General features: G+C 34.5%; 2 protein-coding genes across 7 annotated transcripts; both read left to right on the top strand.

Annotated features, from left to right (window-relative positions):
• Window positions 1–9,248: 9,248 nt before the first annotated feature.
• Utrn_0 (Utrophin) lies at window positions 9,249–13,991 on the top strand. Of its 6 annotated transcripts, XM_054227003.1 has the most exons (7): window positions 9,807–10,833; window positions 11,688–11,860; window positions 11,922–12,106; window positions 12,275–12,592; window positions 12,691–12,702; window positions 12,760–12,870; window positions 12,942–13,991. In XM_054227003.1, the coding sequence occupies exons 1-4, from the start codon at window positions 10,064–10,066 to the stop codon at window positions 12,533–12,535; spliced, it is 1,389 nt and encodes a 462-aa protein (XP_054082978.1). In that variant the 5' UTR covers window positions 9,807–10,063; the 3' UTR covers window positions 12,536–12,592; window positions 12,691–12,702; window positions 12,760–12,870; window positions 12,942–13,991. The 6 variants fall into 6 exon arrangements, with proteins under 6 accessions (XP_054082979.1, XP_054082980.1, XP_054082978.1 ...); XM_054227004.1 differs by adding an exon at window positions 9,249–9,390 and having other exon boundaries at window positions 10,055–10,833; window positions 12,691–13,991; XM_054227002.1 differs by having other exon boundaries at window positions 12,691–12,870.
• A 1,862-nt stretch (window positions 13,992–15,853) lies between these two features.
• On the top strand, window positions 15,854–18,095 carry LOC105215321 (uncharacterized). The gene is made up of 4 exons (XM_011189160.3): window positions 15,854–16,842; window positions 17,137–17,309; window positions 17,387–17,571; window positions 17,696–18,095. Exons 1-4 carry the CDS (start codon window positions 16,088–16,090, stop codon window positions 17,993–17,995), a joined length of 1,413 nt encoding a protein of 470 aa, XP_011187462.1. The 5' UTR covers window positions 15,854–16,087; the 3' UTR covers window positions 17,996–18,095.
• Window positions 18,096–18,829: the final 734 nt, after the last annotated feature.

Below are 18,829 nucleotides of genomic sequence, written 5' to 3' on the forward strand. Positions count from 1 at the left end.
CTATGTTGAAGAAAATCGAATTTTGCCTACCTTTACCTTTAGTCTACCCCTGTCGTGTGAAAGAAACTATGATATACTTGCCGTAATTTAAAATAAGAATCTTTAGTTCCTGATTTTCGTGAATAAGTCAATCATTACACTTTCTAAGAACTCTTGAAGATACTTTTGTTTTATTTTTTATTGCAAAAAGTCTACAACTGGAATTGTTTAACTTTAATTGTTCTTAGGACGATGATTGAGCATTCTTGGAAAGCTCTTCGATCTTGCTTTGCGCAGCCTTTGCGGTTTCAGATAAAACTTTGCTGGCGTCATCGACCAGTTTCTAAAAATTTACAGAAAATAATAAAAAATGCATTACTATATCTTTATATATCAAATGTGGAAATAAATGAAAAATAAGGTTCTAAAGTAAAATAATTTTGAAAACCGGGAGTATATATAAATAAACTAGCAATTATTTGTATAAAATAAATTAAAAATGGAAAATGACTGCTCTTTTAGAATATCACATACAAATAATAAATAAAAAACTGAGTAATCACCTTCACTTGTTCGCTGTCGACAGCGGTCTTGAGTTTGTTCACAACATCGCCAACCAGGTTCTGTAAGTTGTTTATCAGATCAGCAGTGGGGTCCTGAACAGCAGCATCATCGCGAGGAACGCGGGCCATCTCGATGAACTAGAGTAGAAATTCAACAAAAATTCATTAAAATATCCACACACAAAAATTACAAAAAAATAAGTGTGTTGAGGAAATCCTCTGAAAAAATCACCTGCACAAAGCACAGCACAACGAAGAGACCAAGGATGCACTTGAATACAGCAGACATTTTGCTATAGAATTTGTTTGGGAGCTATTTTCAAATAAAGTGAAGAGCACTGTCGAACTACTCGCCTCGAAGACCGGCTTACGAATGATATCTGAATTGCGGCGAAAATATTTTTCTTTTCAATTTATAAAGTCTTAGGCATAAAGTCACTGATAATTGAGTGTCTTATCGCAATCACGTTTTAGTATGCTTCTTTATTGTTGATGTTGCTATTGTGTCTCGTTCATAGCGCACTATTTGTTGTTTGTGAAGTGATAACCTTTTGAATCGAGCACAAACTCGCTGATAAGTTGCAATAGTAAAGTCCCATTGGTCTACAATTATTTGCGGATCAAAGTGTGCATACTGGACTGGACACATTTCAATATACACTCATCTGTTATGTGCATGCCAAAAGATATTTGCATTTGTACAGTAGGTCGACGTGCATGTTAGGGTGTGCTTATTTGATTGACGTTAGAAAATATATATCGACAGATAAGGTACGAAGGCAATCTCCATAAAAATCTATCCCAATAGGTACTCATAGTTATTAGTTGCATTAGCGTGGCTTTTGCTTTTTGTTTCATGGTAACTGTAAAAACACTGTTTTATCAATTCGTTTATGATGACACGAATCAAACGTCTAACGCCAAAAATTGTAGTGTATTTCATAAATGCTGTAAAGCAGCAGTTGGTTATCGTGCTAATCTGAGAACTTCTCTTATAAAAACTTCTCTTATAAACGAATTGACACCATTATAAACGGAAAATTTATTATTAGCGAAATTATTAAAGCACAATGAACCTAAATATGGCTTAAGTGGGCGTTCTCCATCAATGCCGTTATTCAATAAATACATTTTCTCTGAAGAGTGAACTTTAAATATCTTTCCCTTTATTGCTAAACATTTAAATGGTCACCACTTCCAAATCTTTAATAAATATATCTCAAAGTTGTATTGGCTTATTCAAAGTTTACATGCAAAACAATAACAAGTTTACAACTGTTGTAATTGAACAGACAATAATGCAAATACGACAAATAGCACGGCTTGTGAACTCCCTAAATATGTATACATATATTAGTCCATAACTTATCTTAACCTCATATGGCAATCTGAATAAGAGAATCCAGTCCTTTCTACTGACTTCATCTTATATATGTCATTCCATACACTTCTCGTCATCAAGTTAGCACACCTCTGGATCAAAGAGTTTTAGTTAATTTCTATCAAAACGAAAGAAGATACATTTTAAGTCATTATTATTGAATCGATTTTATACTAAATAAAACAAGAATTTTCTTTTTACCTTTCTTCAAGATATTCCAATTATTTTTTTTACGAAATCAATAGAAAAATTAGTGTTTAAACTTTGGTCTCATGTTAGCACATATCCGTTTTTTTATTCTGTTTAACATTTTTTGCCAAGAGCATATTTTTGATTTTTTGTATTAATTAATTTAAATATTTATATATTTTTTAAGAGTGTGTCGATCACTCCTTTTTAGAATTACATCAGTGATCCGATTGAGTACCGATTCGTACAATTTTCTAATATTATTTAAGGAAATTAATTACCAAAGATTTTTAATGGTTTAAATTTGTAAACTTTCCCACGTTTATTTATTTATCCTCACGTTTTCTATTATATTGATGTCCGGTGAGTAAGGCGGCTACTGTCTTAAAACACCATTTTGTCCCTTAATTCAAGACTTTATCACTCGCCCACTTTTAATATGTACATTATTATGAACCATAGCAAAGTTCCAAACAAATTTTGAAAATAGGAAACCGGTTTCCCGTTCGTTTTATATGTCTATGTCTTTGCGGTCATATTAATTTTCAAAACTTGCAGTCATTATACACAATGATAGAAGAAGGCTCCCCAACCCGTCACATCACCCATTCCAGCCATTCCAGTTGATGTTTCTCCGTCCGAAGATCATGGAAATAATAGTTATACCCATTAGCCTCTTCCAAATAAGATTTCTTTTCATCCGAAAAAAAAGTGCCAATTAGATTTCCATATCTATGCACTTGGGCAAAATGTAATCGTGTATATCTTAGGTCATGGTTAAAGTATACATTTTTCTTTAGTTTTATTATTTTCAAATATGGATCATTCCTAATCCACTAAACAGGAGATAAGCTTGCTTTAGCACCACCATTTGCTCTGATCCATAAATTGCTCAACTATCAGTAACGGAAAATACTTTATTGTTACTGCCTTTATTATTTCAACCATACCCCCACTTATTACGCAGAAAAAAGTTTATAAAATTTTTTACTTCTGAAGATTTTGTTTTTGATATATCAGTTATCGAAAGCTGTAACTCTTCTAAGCTTCGGATATTGATTTCTCTTCAACTTATAGCAAATTTCTTTTACCAATGGTAAATAAAATAGAACATTTGAGCAGTACAAAATTTAACAGAACATTTTTATGGCTTGCTCTTTTAACCAGAGACTGTCCATACATAGATAAAAAATGAAAAAACCAAAGTAGCTTTAAGTTAAAAAAAATGAGAGGCAATTTTATTAGTCGGATGAAGGTGTGCCTGATGACGCGTAGTGTATGTGAGACGAAACTTGTTGAAGTCACAAGTACCACAAAGTGAAGACTAATCATTCCGACGTTTTACGAGCCCGATTCTTGGACAACTTATGTTTATTATTTCACATATAAGCTGTCTTAATTGAAAATGCACATCCTATTTGTCTAAATTCAATCCAGAATAACCCAAGAAAGCATAAATACAAAATCCGACTAGATTGCTAACTTAATTGTCGACGCACTTGCATACCTAATCTCGTAATTAGTTATTTTAAATAAATATTATTTTTAATATTTTTGTTTTTGTTTTTCCGTGGGTTAAAAGGCCAACAATTTATTTTATTTATTATATACATGGGCCCAGTGAACAAATCCATATACATATTCAAACAAATGCATGTACATATAGTTCATATTATATTCGTATTCATCGGGTGCTCTGGCACTTAATGGTCTACTTTTTCAGTTGCCTCGATTGTTTTGGTAAAGTCTTGCATCACTTTCTGAAACATACAAAAGAGATTATTAAAAATATAAACAGAATCAGCAACGATTTTCTGAAAGACTGACTTTTATGGTGTCACCATCCACAACAGTAGTGAGGAGATCTGTAATACCGTCTAACATATCACGCAAGTTGATCGCTAATTCAGAGGTAGGCTGCTGTGCGGCATTATCGTCATGCGGAATAACTCCCATTTCTATGTACTAAAAGAATTACCCAGAAGTAAGAGAATTTGGAATGAATAATATAAAGAATTCGTAGAACCTGCATAAAACACAGCAAAACGAAGAAGCCGATAACGCATTTGACCGTAGATGACATGATGTTGTACTTTGCCGGATTTACGTGAAGGTTTTCTTGCTGCACAAGTTCAGTGCTCACTCTGAAAGCAGACTCAAGATTGCTATCGTTTTTACTGACCGCTACGCTCTCCCAGCGTTATATTCTCTTGGTGTGCGTGTATCCACATATGCATTCATTTATATAATTCACATTTTGTCGATATCATGTTTTTCATTACTGTAGTTCTCTTCTTAATCTATTCGAGAGCCCAAGATCGGCAAGGAGAGCAAGGAGCATTAGCTACTTACTGATATACTTTATACTTACAATAAAACGCTATATATTTTTGTACTATTGTTCATTCTATATATACAGTATCCGACAAAATTATGGATACTCCACCAAATTTTTAACTATTATTTGAATATTTCTTGATTTGAATTCGCCAAAAAGTGTTATCAAATGCCGCCAAGTTTTAAACTGGGGTTGCTGTAGTTAGAGTATGTATGTATGTGATTGGCGTTGAACCGTTTAGTCGGTTATAGCCGAATCGAGGAGAGCGCGCCACTTCTCTCTCTCCTTCGCAGTTCGCCGCTAGTTGGAGGTCCCAATTGTAAACAGGTCGCTCTCCACCTGGTCTCTCCAACAGAGTGGAGACCTTCCCCTTCCTCGGCTTCCACCGGCGGGTACTGCATCGAACACTTTCAGAGCTGGAGTGTTTTCGTCCATTCGGACAACATGACCTAGCCAGCGTAGCCGCTGTTTTTTTATTCGCTGAACTATGTCAATGTCGTCGTATAGCTCGTACAGCTCATCGTTCCATCGTCTGCGGTATTCGCCTTTGCCAATGTTCTGAGGACCATAAATCTTGCGCAAAATTTTCCCCTCGAAAACTGCTAGTGTCGTCTCATCTGATGTTGATATCGTCCAAACTTCAGCACCATAAAGCAGGACGGGAATGATAAGCGACTTGTAGAGTTTGATTTTGGTTCGTCGAGAGAGGACTTTACTGTTCAATTGCCTACTCAGTCCAAAGTAGCACCTGTTGGCAAGAGTGATTCTGCGCTGGATTTCGAGGCTGACATTGTTGGTGTTGTTGATACTGGTTCCTAGGTATACGAAATTATCTCCGACTTCGAAGTTATGACTGTCAACAGTGACGGGGTAGCCAAGACGCGAATGCGCCGACTGTTTGCTTGATGACAGGAGATATTTCGTCTTGTGCTCATTCACCTCCAGACCCATTCGCTTCGCCACCTGACCCATGCGGGAAAAAGCAGAACAAACGGCGTGGTTGTTGCTTCCGATGATAGCAATATCATCGGCGTACTTATAGAAGATTGTACCTTTTCTATTTAGCTCTGCAGCTCGTATTATTTTTTCCAGCATCAAGTTAAAGAAGTCGCACGATAGTGAGTCACCTTGTCTGAAACCTCGTTTGGTATCGAACGGCTCGGAGAGGTCCTTCCCAATCATGACGGAGCTTTTGGTGTTGCTAAGCGTCAAATTCAGACATCGTGGCGTGAAGGCAGTTCCTTTTCGTGCTGTCGACAGCAGCTTTAAAATCGACAAAAAGGGGGTCACGGGTCTTCTCCAAGATTTGGCACATTGTGAATACCTGTCAGTTGCCGATTGTCCAGGTCTAAAGCCACACTGATAAGGTCCAATCAGTTTGTTGACGGTGGGCTTTAGTCTTTCACACAGCACGCTCGATAGAACCTTGTATGCGATATTTAGGAGGCTTATCCCGCGGTAATTGGCGCAGATTGTGGGATCTCCCTTTTTATGGATTCCAATCGTCAGGCATGCTTTCTTTCGACCATATTCTGCAAAGAAGCTGATGCATGCACCTTATCAGTTCTTCGCCGCCGTATTTGAATAGCTCGGTCGGTAATCTATCGGCCCCCGCCGCTTTGTTGCTCTTTAGGCGGGTAATTGCTATTCGAAATTCTTCATGGTCGTTAGAATGGTCTATTAAATCTGGTATTAATCGAAGGAAAATGACATGAGAGTCCTACGGAGTAATGCTGAGTACAAATTTAGAGCACAAAAAATGGACTTAGAAGAGAACTCTATATGCCAGCAGGACAATGAGCCCAAACATACAAGTCAGGTTAAGAAAGAATATTTCGATCAACAATCAATACTATGGCCTGCAAAAACCTCTGACTTAAATCCTATTAAGTATTTATAACAATATTAGAATGATAAGCTTGTCCCATATTCTTGTTGTCCTATTAAATGAGGCAATTTAAAAAGATTGAAAGACAACTGGGAAAACATACCACAAACACTTTTTCTGAACTTGGTAGACAGCAGTCTTTTGTCTGTAATTAACGATAAAGGTGCCAAAACTAAATATTGAAGCTCTATTTAGAAGCTAACCTTATAATATATAGGGGTATCCAAATGTTCGAATGTACAATATTTCAATTTTATTTTTTTAATGCAATATAATTTCACTTCTTAAAAGATATAATAATTTTTGTACTTACATTCTTAGGGTATACATAATTTTGTCGGACACTGTGTATTTTTATATATGCAACTTTATAAGTGTGTACATATATGCTACATGGCTATGAATCCCACTATGAAATTGAGCGTGAACGAATACGAATACTCTTCACGCGAAAAGGTATTTTAATTCAAATATTTAATATAATTGAACGAATAAGGAGAAGTAATTAGTGATATTAGCGATAAATTAAGAAAACTCAAATAAAAATTCCCAAAACCGATTTGCAGAATACACCTGTTTATCAGTCATTGAAAGGCACTTGTCAGTGTCAGTAATCGGACATGAGAACAGTTTTCAACCAATTCTGACACGAGAAGACATCATTTTTGAGGTATTTGCAAGTGAGGTATTTCTTGTTGGAGTGTTATTGCCACAAAAAGAAAGAATAATAAATAGTAAGCGTCATTATACCCACACCTAAGTAAAACCAATGATTCTGTGGAGTGTATGAACACTGATAGAATAAACATACAATAATGTAGAAGCTTTATTAAGTCCACATAAACTATTGTGAAAGAACTGTATCATTTTCTGCCGCCTGATGCTGCATGAATACATACATACGTATACATTTGTACGTTTTCGAAGAAATACTAATAGTGATAGTATTCTAATTCTGTGTTATCACCACAACCTGCTAAGCACAGATACTCACATTAGTGGGGAGCGTCGACTCTAGTTTTCTAATTTTTATTAACTTTGATTGAAGATGGTGATCTTCTATTAATATTTATACAAAACAAAAAAACAATCTTTCAAACGCTCAAATATTAACATCAACTATATAATCTTCATCTTTATTATATAAAATATTTAAAAATTATTAAGTCGATTCGCGATCTCCTCTCATGAATCTATTAAGTAAATCATATTTTGCACACCGATCTTAAGTCTAATGTTGCCTGTATACCATTAGCCATTCCAAAACCCCAAAAAATACGTCACCCTAACGTAGTGGTGGGTATGTAGTTAGACAAGAAACGTGCTCATCAATTGACTGTTGAATTCTCGATTGTAAAGTTGATAATAAACAATTTAACAACAACAAATGCTTCAATTTTTTCTTTATGCAAATGTTAATGAGGTCTTCAGAAGTCTTCTAAATTTAGTCAGCACGTGTAGGCAGGAAATAAAAAGTTGTTTGCTAATTTTGTCATTGATTACTTCTGTATTGTCAAATCTCCAAAATTCTTATCAGATGATGTATGGCGGACCATATACATATTATAAATAACTATACTTTGATAATTTTTGTTGTTGATTTATATATTTATTATATTATTATTATTTTATTTTTTAATTTATACATTTGCTTTAGAATGAATTAATTGGAGGCCTTTTCGCCAAGCTTTTGAAAGCTTGCGAAGAATTGATTCAATTGCTGACTGCCAGCGTCTGTGAGTTTCTGAAAAATAGGTACAACAGTTAAATTGAGCATATGAGTAAGATATAATGTGTTAAAGAGAGCATGAAAAAACGATCAAATTATATTCAAAGGGGTTTCGCAAAAATTTGGGGGGGGGGGGGCATTAAAACGAATTTAAGGGCTTAGGTGGGAATCAAAATTTCAAAATTTGTTATTAAAATCTTGTTAAATAGTACAATATGTTTGCAATATTATCCAAAAATATAAAATCGATCATAGTAAAATTCTAAGGAGGAGGTTCGGACCATCAGGCCACATCAGTTTGTATAGAAAACCTAAAACTAAATTTTTTAAGTCGGTGGACACGATTTTTCGAAAAGCTATGAAGCGATTTTGTTCAAAATGCACACATCTTTGAAAAAGATTGTCCTTCGTCCACTAACTAGATACTTTTTAAATGATATGCTGAATTACTTAAATGAAATTTATGATTATGTAATAAAAAAGAGCATTTGTAAAAATACCCTTGTTTTCACCCTCAGAAACATAACACCTTCACATCCTTTATGTAATCACATATTGTTTAATATTATAAATAGTTTTGTTGGATTAGAGCCAATGATCTATTTTATTCACATATTTTCTAGCTATCTTTTATAGATTTACCGTTCAATTAATTTTCTGAATATACTGGAAAGGTAAAGGCGATGACCTCCATTTAAAATGTATATATAATAAACATGCAAATCAAATTCACTAAACAGAAATATGTATCAAGACTTCGCGTAAACAATTTTCGTTCCTTGATCAGCATCTAATATAAGTTATTGCTAATAAGCTGAGTATTGTAGGTACACTGAAAAATTTTTTTTGAGTGAAATTCATCAGATTGAAAGGTTGTCGTTTCAGTTTCACTTTTATATAACCTCATGTAGTTAATAATAATTTTTATAAAAAAATTAAGCTGATTAATTTTCAATATTTTACTAACCTTTATTTCTTCTGCGTTAAACCTATCCTTGAAACTATTTGTTTCTTGTTGGAAAATTTTACTCAAATTGGCACTAAGTTCTCCCAATTTGGCGGCAAGATCATTACCGGCGTTATCGTCGCCTGGAACAGGTGCCATCTCAATGAACTGGATAGAAAGTAGTTCAATTGTTAGGAAAAATCGATAATATTTTAAAATAAAATTCACAGTTTCACTTTACTGACCTGCACAAAGCATAGCACAAGGAAGAGGCCGAGAATACACTTCAATACAGGAGACATTATGTAAATTTTTGCGGTTACCGGAACTATTGAACTGTCTTGCGGAAGCTATGCTGACTGAATAAACTGTCGAAGGTAAGGAAAGTCTTGTAAGAAGTCTCCGGCGTGCTTGTCGCAATAGATCAACGGACTGATAGCGTGTTGAAAGACATAATTAAAAAAGTTTCGAGTATTGTTTTGAAAAAGCATTTAACATAAGAATTAGAGTGTGTCAAACTGTTTGCGCCTACATTTTGATTACATATGTACATACATTATTCCGAACTATATTGTGTGGAGATAAACTTTAGGGCAAGCTGTACACCTCAATACGAAGAGCATAGCTTAACTTTATAAAACCGCCCCCAAGACAAACATATACATTTATATTATATATAATTTGAGATGATTAAAAACGTGGATGTGGGTGCCTTTAATTCATGAAGAGAAACTCACAACTCACCTTATATGCAATACTCGTAAATTTGTTTTACATTATTTTTTACTTCAAAAAATTGATTTCAATTTATATGCTTTTTTTGAGCACGCACACGCGTTTCAGAGCTCCGTTTAATATTTTTTTCATGTGCGTGACTTTTTTTTGTAGCGTATTTTTTTTGCAATACGTAATACGCGTCTCATTCGATCTAACTTTCTGACGTAATATTATGCGAACAAGTGAACGGGTCAATCACGCGAATTAGGCTTTTAACGAGATAACGAGTGCTTAATAATTAATTTTTTTCTAAATTTCTGATAGCAATCGAACATGGAAGGCTTAGAGGAGGGGAGAAAGAGCGTCGCGCAGTTTCGCAAAAGTATCTATGGCGGCGATGAGGTCGATTTCACCGATATTTTTCAATTCGACATTGATGAAGAAGATCACAAGAAAATATTATCCGTGATGAGAGACTCTCTGCAACGGTTGCCAGATAGCTTTCGAAGCAATATTTTGGACAGGTTCATAGAGGAGCATCCAGAGCTAAACTGGAAGTTTGAGGGAGTTGTAGAGCAAGAGCAAGATCATGATAATGCGGACATTTTATCTACATATAGTTATGACAGCTTAATACCTGCTCGCTGGATGGAAGTTCGTGAGACATTTCACAAAAAATTGCGTCCATTTTCCAGCGCTTACGTCATCAGAGATTCTGAAAAGTTTTGGGCTATAATTCAAGCGACCAAAGTAGCACATTTTGAATCAATTCGCGCATATGCTATTGAAAAATTATCCAACGACATGAACAACTCCCTTTATATGTTATATAAATTGAATCAATGCAATGATGAGGATTTCAAATTAGATGACTATAGGCATTTTCATGTTTTCAGTTGGACGGAAGATCGATTTCTTGCCAGACGTCAAATGAAAGGCATCGCTTGGGTGGATATCTTTAGAAGATCTCTCCCGGCTAATTGTTTGAACGATTTCAAGTTACGCTACGATATTATGGAATTGGTGCGTATATTGAAACCACTTTTATCTAGTTTCAACACTACAAATGCTGAATTCGTTACTGAAACGAAGGATATCATTGAGTAAGTAAAATAAAGTTTTCAAATTTAATAACAAGGAGTTCATTAAATCAAATAATGCCATAGACTGTTACAAATATGTAAATGCTAGAATTAATAACAGAGGTCAATACTTAAAACTTAATACTTAATACTTAATACTTCATTCTTAATACTTCATTCTTAATACTTAATACTTAATACTAAATATTTAATATTTAATACTTAATACTTAATACTTAATACTTAATACTTAATACTTAATACTTAATACTTAATACTTAATACTTAATACTTAATACTTAATACTTAATACTTAATACTTAATACTTAATACTTAATACTTAATACTTAATACTTAATACTTAATACTTAATACTTAATACTTAATACTTAATACTTAATACTTAATACTTAATACTTAATACTTAATACTTAATACTTAATACTTAATACTTAATACTTAATACTTAATACTTAATACTTAATACTTAATACTTAATACTTAATACTTAATACTTAATACTTAATACTTAATACTTAATACTTAATACTTAATACTTAATACTTAATACTTAATACTTAATACTTAATACTTAATACTTAATACTTAATACTTAATACTTAATACTTAATACTTAATACTTAATACTTAATACTTAATACTTAATACTTAATACTTAATACTTAATACTTAATACTTAATACTTAATACTTAATACTTAATACTTAATACTTAATACTTAATACTTAATACTTAATACTTAATACTTAATACTTAATACTTAATACTTAATACTTAATACTTAATACTTAATACTTAATACTTAATATTTAATACTTAATACTTATTACTTAATATTATTTATTTCCATTAGAAATGCACGTCAATTACTGGATTTGCATGAAAAAATCATTAAAGAACTGGAAGATAACCTTGAATTATTCTGTCAAAAAGTGAATCAGATAACAAATATTTCGCTGCAACGTCGAAGTGCGGGCCGTGATGTGCTGAAAAACTACTTCGAACTGGAGACATTGGCTTATGTTGGTTAGCATGCGTTCAAATTCTAGTAGCCCCAATATTGACATTCGTTTTCCCCTTTTGCTAGTTCGTGATCCTATGGAGTACCGCTATCAGGTAAATTTCTACAAGCAAAGGACCGCTGACTGGCAGCACTACTTCGACAAGCAGGAGAGTCAGATTGAGGAAGAATTACATAAAATTAGAAAGAAACATAACGCTGAAGTGTACTGTTATACATCCATGATGCAATGTATATACGGAATAATAGAGGTTAGTTAGATAATATTCAGTGGGCTGAACTGCTTACTGTAGTCACAATCAGTTAGTACGGTATACAATTACTCATTGCAAGCATAATTTTAGGCGTTAGGCGTCAAAACGACAAATTCTCCTGTCTTCAAGATATGATTAATGTTTGTTTAATTCATCTCCACTTAGGACTACAAACATCGAATTGAACAGTTAACTGAAAATTATGATCGTCGTTTCAATGAACTTGACGATAATAACAGAAAACTCAAAATTAATATGGATAAAATAAAGTTACAACGAGAGTTTCTGATCGGCGAAAAGGAATACATGCAAATGCGAATTGAGGAAATACAGAGGGGCAAAGTAGTAAAATTGAAAAGGAAAAAACGCTCCCTAATGTCGATGTTATCAGGTGGCAGCGGAAAAGGCATGAAGAAGAAGCGTTAAAGAATAAATTAACTACATATAAAATATAACGGTCTATATTAATCTCCATATTCATATGTAAGTAACGAGATAGGATATAAATTCAAAAATGTTTTCGACAAATACAGATACTTGTACTTATACAATAATTGTTTTCATTTGCACTTGTTTACCAGGTTGGTCTTAAGGTAATCGGTACGGATTTTGAAATAAAAAAAAACATTATTATTATTTTTTTGAAGAAGGTCGTTCGCTGTTCGAGGAATAGAAGAGAGACCCGACGACACGATCTCAACGAGCAACGAGAGGGTAGACAAAGCTTTGGCATCACGTGCGGGGGATACCTATCCATGAAGGTACAAACCCACAAAAACTGCCAACAGCAGGCTAAACTGCGCTGAGGTTGACTAACAAAAACTCATCACAGGGGTGCAGAAAAAAGGAGACATAGAGGAGGTGGATACCCTCTCAAATCAGCGGTGAGCTGTCCAAGAGCCCCTGTTGACCCCCGATGGACACCACTGAAATGTCTCTACGCAAGCGTGTAGGATGTACCCTCCACCTAAGAACTCATAGTGGGTTTAAAAGATCAAAACACTCGGGATGTTGAAGCTATACAAATCGTAACAAGGAGCGCATCTTCGATGAGGAATGTAAATGACTGATGGATCTTTAAAATAGAATAATAAAGTGCAGACTTCTTAAGAAACCCTAGCTCGAGAAAGCGTATTAACTACTGAAATATCATAAATTAATCATTAAAACCGCAAGAATCTCATTCATTCAAAGAATTCAACGCCTGACAACATTTTAAAAATAAGAACAACCCATAAAAAGTAGCATTACGATATTTCGAGTTTTTTACACCTTTTTTCAAATCCATTCAATTGTATTAAACTCCTGGTATTACAACGACTAAGCCATTAGATCAATATTTTTGCTACGAAAACACTTCTTAGATCTATTCGAGGCATGTTTTCGACCATTATCTTGATGTTAGGCTCATCACAATAGCATATGTTTTTCGGCAAAAGGTAAGATAATAGACCCCAGATTGTTATTAACATAATAAATGGCGGCTATAATACCTACAATACTTACCAGAGACCTTGCAACACTCCATTAGTGCATGCCAATAACATCAGCTTAAGGTCTCCATGATTCATAGTATTCATTGTATATTTAGAGTTTAATTGCTGATTATAGGATTATCTAATATTGTTGTAGTAATGTTTTTTCCTCACTAGAGTCGAAATAAACTATATTTGTATCATCGGTCCATATAATATTATGTCGAACTAACACAGGTTCCTTCTTAAAAATTTCTAGTAAATTGAAGACAGCGTTCTATGTGCATACTATTCAGTAAAAGTCCTCGTGCTCTTGGGTTAGCAGATATAACACCTTTCTCGTTGATGAAGTTAATATAAGCATTTTAATTAAATTTTTACCCGCCCGGACGCCCCTAAACCGGGGACTTTTAACGAGTCTTGTGATGAGTTTATCATTTTTATCCGAAGTTTTTTTTTACGTTCCCCTTTATTAAGCTTTCAGCAACTAATCTTTGCAGTTTAATATTATTCAGTTCAAAAATACCAGAAATTACCTTAAATAGGCAATCTTTTTCTTTACCACAATCAATTTTTAACAACTTCCCTCAGCTCCTTAGTAAAATGTCGAAATCTTTCCATTTTTAAAGGATTAACAAAAATTTTAACTGCAAACTCGATCAAATTTCATTCAGTTGAAATTATTAGATTGTTATTAAAATTTGTGTAACCAAATTCCAAGAATCCAATGTCGATAACAGGAGATATACCGCCTAGTCGATTTTGTTCTTACTTTTTCGAACAGCCTATTTCTGACTTAAAGCAACAAAATACGCTGTAAAAAATTAAATGTGCATATATTAACAATTTTTTTATTTTTTAAGAACTTCATCCTTATACAAATGTTTGTTGAAAAAGCTTTAATAAAAATCTTTCATAAAAAAAAATATTCGTCGATTTATTTGCTCACTTTGGTTGTTCTTATTATTTCGAACACGACTGTATATGCAGAAACTACATAGCTCGCGAATGTGAATGCGATCGTTTGACAGTCGAGTTGAATACACATGTTCTTATGGCGCGTGTTACACGTTCAGTGTTTATCGTGATATTTCCTGGATCGCGATATTTATTGAACGTTTAGCATGCAATATTGATGGATTACGATCCATATCAAAACATATTTAAATATTTTGGAATCCAGATCGAGGATCGTGGATCGCGAGATAAATATTGAATGTGTAGCATATTTTGTGATTTACAAGTCCGATTTGGTGAAATACAACAGTGTCAAAATTTTAAAATTAACTTTATTCTAATAAATGAACATGATTATACTGTTTACAATAGAATCTTTGCCAGAGCTATGTAACTCATCTGCCAAAGGTTTTTTGATAACATCCAAATATTGGATACATAAAATGAATTGCTGTGGGAACAAAAACAATAGCCAAACATGATTTTCTTAAGTTTTCTTCCGAAATTTTATGAAAAAATGTACGAAAAAATAAACAAATAAATTTTTTAAATATTTTTTCTTATGAAAACACTAACAACATCGTATAAATATTGACGTAATATATATTGAACGTCTAGCAGTCGCGAAGTAATCTATCAATATTCAATATAGATCGCGATCCAAATATCACGATACATATTGAAGGTGTAGCAGGCCCCTATGAGATGAACTATATAGCTTTCGCATGTTTTCGCAACCAACGGTCCGAAATTCGAACTCGGATTCGAAAACGCACAGAAGTTGCAAATTTTCAACTTTCATGCGCTAACACAGCAACCTTCATATTCTTAAGAATAGCAACCGACATTATATTACTTACTATCTTGTGTGTTTTTATTATTTAAGCTCGTTTTCTGTGAAATATAATATTTATTGATTTATTAATAATTTATTTATCAAATATTTAAAGTAATTTTTAAAGATTAGGGTTGATGAAGTATTAATAAACAAGGTACGCAGTTTAAATTTTCCTTCCGTTGCTTAATTCGAGGTATTCTATGTACACTGCTTATAAAAATCACTTAAAATTTAAAATCGCCGTCCATGTTATTTAGATCGTTTTCAAACTCGCGCATTCAAAAGCGCATTTATGGAGGTGCTCGAAATCAAGCGCATGTTTTCGCTTTCACATTCACATACGCGAGCTATGTTGTTTCAGCTGTACTTTAACAAAAGTTTTCGAAACTGTTAGGGTTTCCTTGGGCGGAAACTTTGGGCAGAAATACACATTTCTTTAACCACTTTGCGAGTCATAAATTCATTTTCAATTTGTAATAGTTTTCATTTCAGAAATTTATTCAATACAATATTTTTTAACGCGTAGACGCAATTTAGACTCGTCTCATCGTATAAATAGGTTCATACACATATTTTTTATTTAGTTTTTAGCGCAGCGTTCTCAGTTACATAGGCGAGCTTTTATTAGGTGATATAAGAGATATAGTAGTTCCCGCGAATCGGTCAAACCAGAATATATTACAGAAAAATTAACAACAACAACACAACATGATTAACTTAGAGGAGAGCAGAAGGAGCATCGCGAGGTTTCGCGAAAGTATTTACGGTGGCGATGAGGTCGACTTCACCGATATTTTCCAATTCGATATGGATGAAGATGATCATAGGCAAATCATAGCTGTAATGAGGGACTCTCTGCAGCGCTTACCGGGCACTTTTCGGGGTGAAATATTGGACAAATTCGTAGAGAACCATCCCAGTCTCAGGTGGAACGTGAACGATGAAGAACCAGTGCCGTTAGACACTATTTCCGGATATAGTTTTGACAGTTTAATTCCTGCTCGCTGGATTTCAATGCGACAAGAATTCGACAAACAATTGCAATCGTTTTCAAGTACTTTTTCCATACGTGATCCAGACAGGTTCTGGGGCATAGTACAGGATAAGCAACGACCACACTACGACATAGCACGCGAGCTTGCAATTCAGAAATTGGCTAACGACGTGAATACCTCATTGTATATGATGTACAAACTAAACCAATGTAAGGATAAGGACTTCAAACTGGAGGACTACCAGCATTTTCAAGTTTTCAGTTGGACGGATGATCGATTTCTTGCCAGACGTCAAATGAAAGGCATCGCTTGGGTGGATATATTTCAAAAATCCATCACTGATAAATGTTTGGACTCATTCAAGTTGCGCTACGATATTATGGAATTGGTGCGTCTGCTAAAACCGTACTTTTTAAGCTTCTGCACCAGGAATAATGAGCTCGTATTGTCGACAATAGCGATGATAAAGTGAGTGTGAATGCAGGTTTCGAATTGGAAAATAGTCATTTAGTGTAACTAAAGAATTGAAATGTATGCGGCAGTGGTTATTAAGCTTCAAATTCGTTGAAAAGTGTTCGGGAGCAATAATATTCTTCAAATATATCAAAATTTGAGCGATGTGAGATAACTAAATGTTTTCGAACTGACCCTAATGGCATGTTGCCATTAGTCAATTCTATTCCTGTATTCTGTTACACTAAAGTGATCTATTCCAATTTCAATTATTATATAAATCTAATATGAATTGAAATTCATTATTAGCAATGCAGGCAACCTGTTAGAAATGCATAATAAAACCACTGAGGAACTAGAAGATAGTTTATCATATTTCATGAACAAGATAAATGATATTACAAATATTTCACTGTCGCGCCGAAGTACAAGCCGAGATGTTGTGAAGAACTATTTCGAAATGGAAACCCTGGCTTATGTAGGTTAGTGTTCAACATTTATACGGACAAATTATGAAAACTGTTTTCAATATTGATTGCTTTACTTTCCATATCAACAGTGCGCGATCCCATTGAGCAGCGGTATCACATGAACTACATGATCAATAGAGCCGCTGAATGGCAGGACTATACGGACAAGAAGGAAAATGACATCAGAAAGGAACTGGAGGATATTCAGCGGAAGCATAATGTTGAATCGTATTGTAACTCATCGATGATGCAGTGCATCTATGGCATAATACAGGTACGCCGATTCTGAATATATTGCATACTTTTAGGCGTTTTCATATACAATGCGTATTGCTACTGGGTCTTGGTGACACGCAAATTGTATGCCTCATATACTATTAATTTTAAATATTTGTCAGGACTATAAAACACGAATTGAAACCCTAAACGAGGAATACGATCGCCGCATAAATGAGTTGCAGGATAAAAATATAAAACTCAAGGTTGGCTTGGATAATATGAAGATACAAAAAGAGTTTCTTATGGGCGAAATGGAGTACATGAACATGAAAATTCGTGAAATTGTGGCAGGGAGTGCGATTGTCAGAGTGAAACGTGCGCGAAGTAAACGAGCACACTCATCGGTAGCATCGCAGTCATCCAATTCATCACGCTTATTTTCAAGATTAAGCAAGTCCAAGTCGAAGCGCTTTAAGTAAAGCTAAACGAATTGATACATATGGGTATATATAGTATATACGTTAATGCCGTGTGAAAATTGTACTAGAAATAAATGCAAAATACACTGATCGAAACAAATTTTAACAATGTTAGTATTTTGGAACTAAGATGCAGTTTCTGAGAGAGAAAGATTGCATGGGAACACATTATTTGCAAAAAATGTATGTAACAGTGGAGTAGTTGAAGCTAATGCATATACAGTTTGTCAACTATTTGATCACACTTGGGTACCAGATTGCAACTTTTTTATTTGTGACTAGCAGACCCGGCCACACGCTTTTGTGGCTAAGGGATGGGGTCATATGTAGAAGTTCACGCAAGTGAGGAAAGTTTCTGATTGCCATTCACTTGGGAGTGGCCAGGAACGATTCTTTTGCATATGACTCAAGCAGCTCACGACTTCCGGTTTTAGACCAAGATTCCCCTGGGTAGCTAACAGACATCCGTTTGGAGGCGAGCTAAAGTGAGAAGGCGAAGCCCGCTTCTGCGGTTGTGAGTAGGGCTTGGGACCCACACCATAAAAAAATCTCCCCAATGAAAGCAAACACCGAGCCTCGGATGAGAAACCCCCCTTTTGATGACGACCCCTGCAAACGTACTAAGGATCATGATTTGAGGGCATGCACCTGGAATGTCCGGACTCTTAATTGGGAAGGTTCCTCTGCCCAGCTGGTTGATGTCCTCATACAAATAAAGGCTGACATCACCGCCGTCCAAGAAGTGCGATGGACGGGACAAGGACCGAAGAAGGTGGGTCCTTGTGACACCTACTACAGCGGCCATATAAAGGAGTGCAAATTTGGTGTTGGATT

Source organism: Zeugodacus cucurbitae, chromosome 3 (genome assembly GCF_028554725.1).
Source record: "Zeugodacus cucurbitae isolate PBARC_wt_2022May chromosome 3, idZeuCucr1.2, whole genome shotgun sequence".
Taxonomy (NCBI): Eukaryota; Metazoa; Arthropoda; class Insecta; order Diptera; family Tephritidae; genus Zeugodacus; species Zeugodacus cucurbitae.

Bases quoted from the DNA above. Each gene is read 5' to 3' on its own strand.
- Utrn_0 (XM_054227004.1), top strand. From the start codon at position 10,064: ATGGAAGGCTTAGAGGAGGGGAGAAAGAGCGTCGCGCAGTTTCGCAAA. The intron at 10,834-11,687 runs GTAAGTAAAATA...TATTTCCATTAG, and splicing joins GAAACGAAGGATATCATTGA to AAATGCACGTCAATTACTGG. The intron at 12,107-12,274 runs GTTAGTTAGATA...ATCTCCACTTAG, and splicing joins GTATATACGGAATAATAGAG to GACTACAAACATCGAATTGA.
- LOC105215321 (XM_011189160.3), top strand. From the start codon at position 16,088: ATGATTAACTTAGAGGAGAGCAGAAGGAGCATCGCGAGGTTTCGCGAA. The intron at 16,843-17,136 runs GTGAGTGTGAAT...ATTCATTATTAG, and splicing joins TCGACAATAGCGATGATAAA to CAATGCAGGCAACCTGTTAG. The intron at 17,572-17,695 runs GTACGCCGATTC...AATATTTGTCAG, and splicing joins GCATCTATGGCATAATACAG to GACTATAAAACACGAATTGA.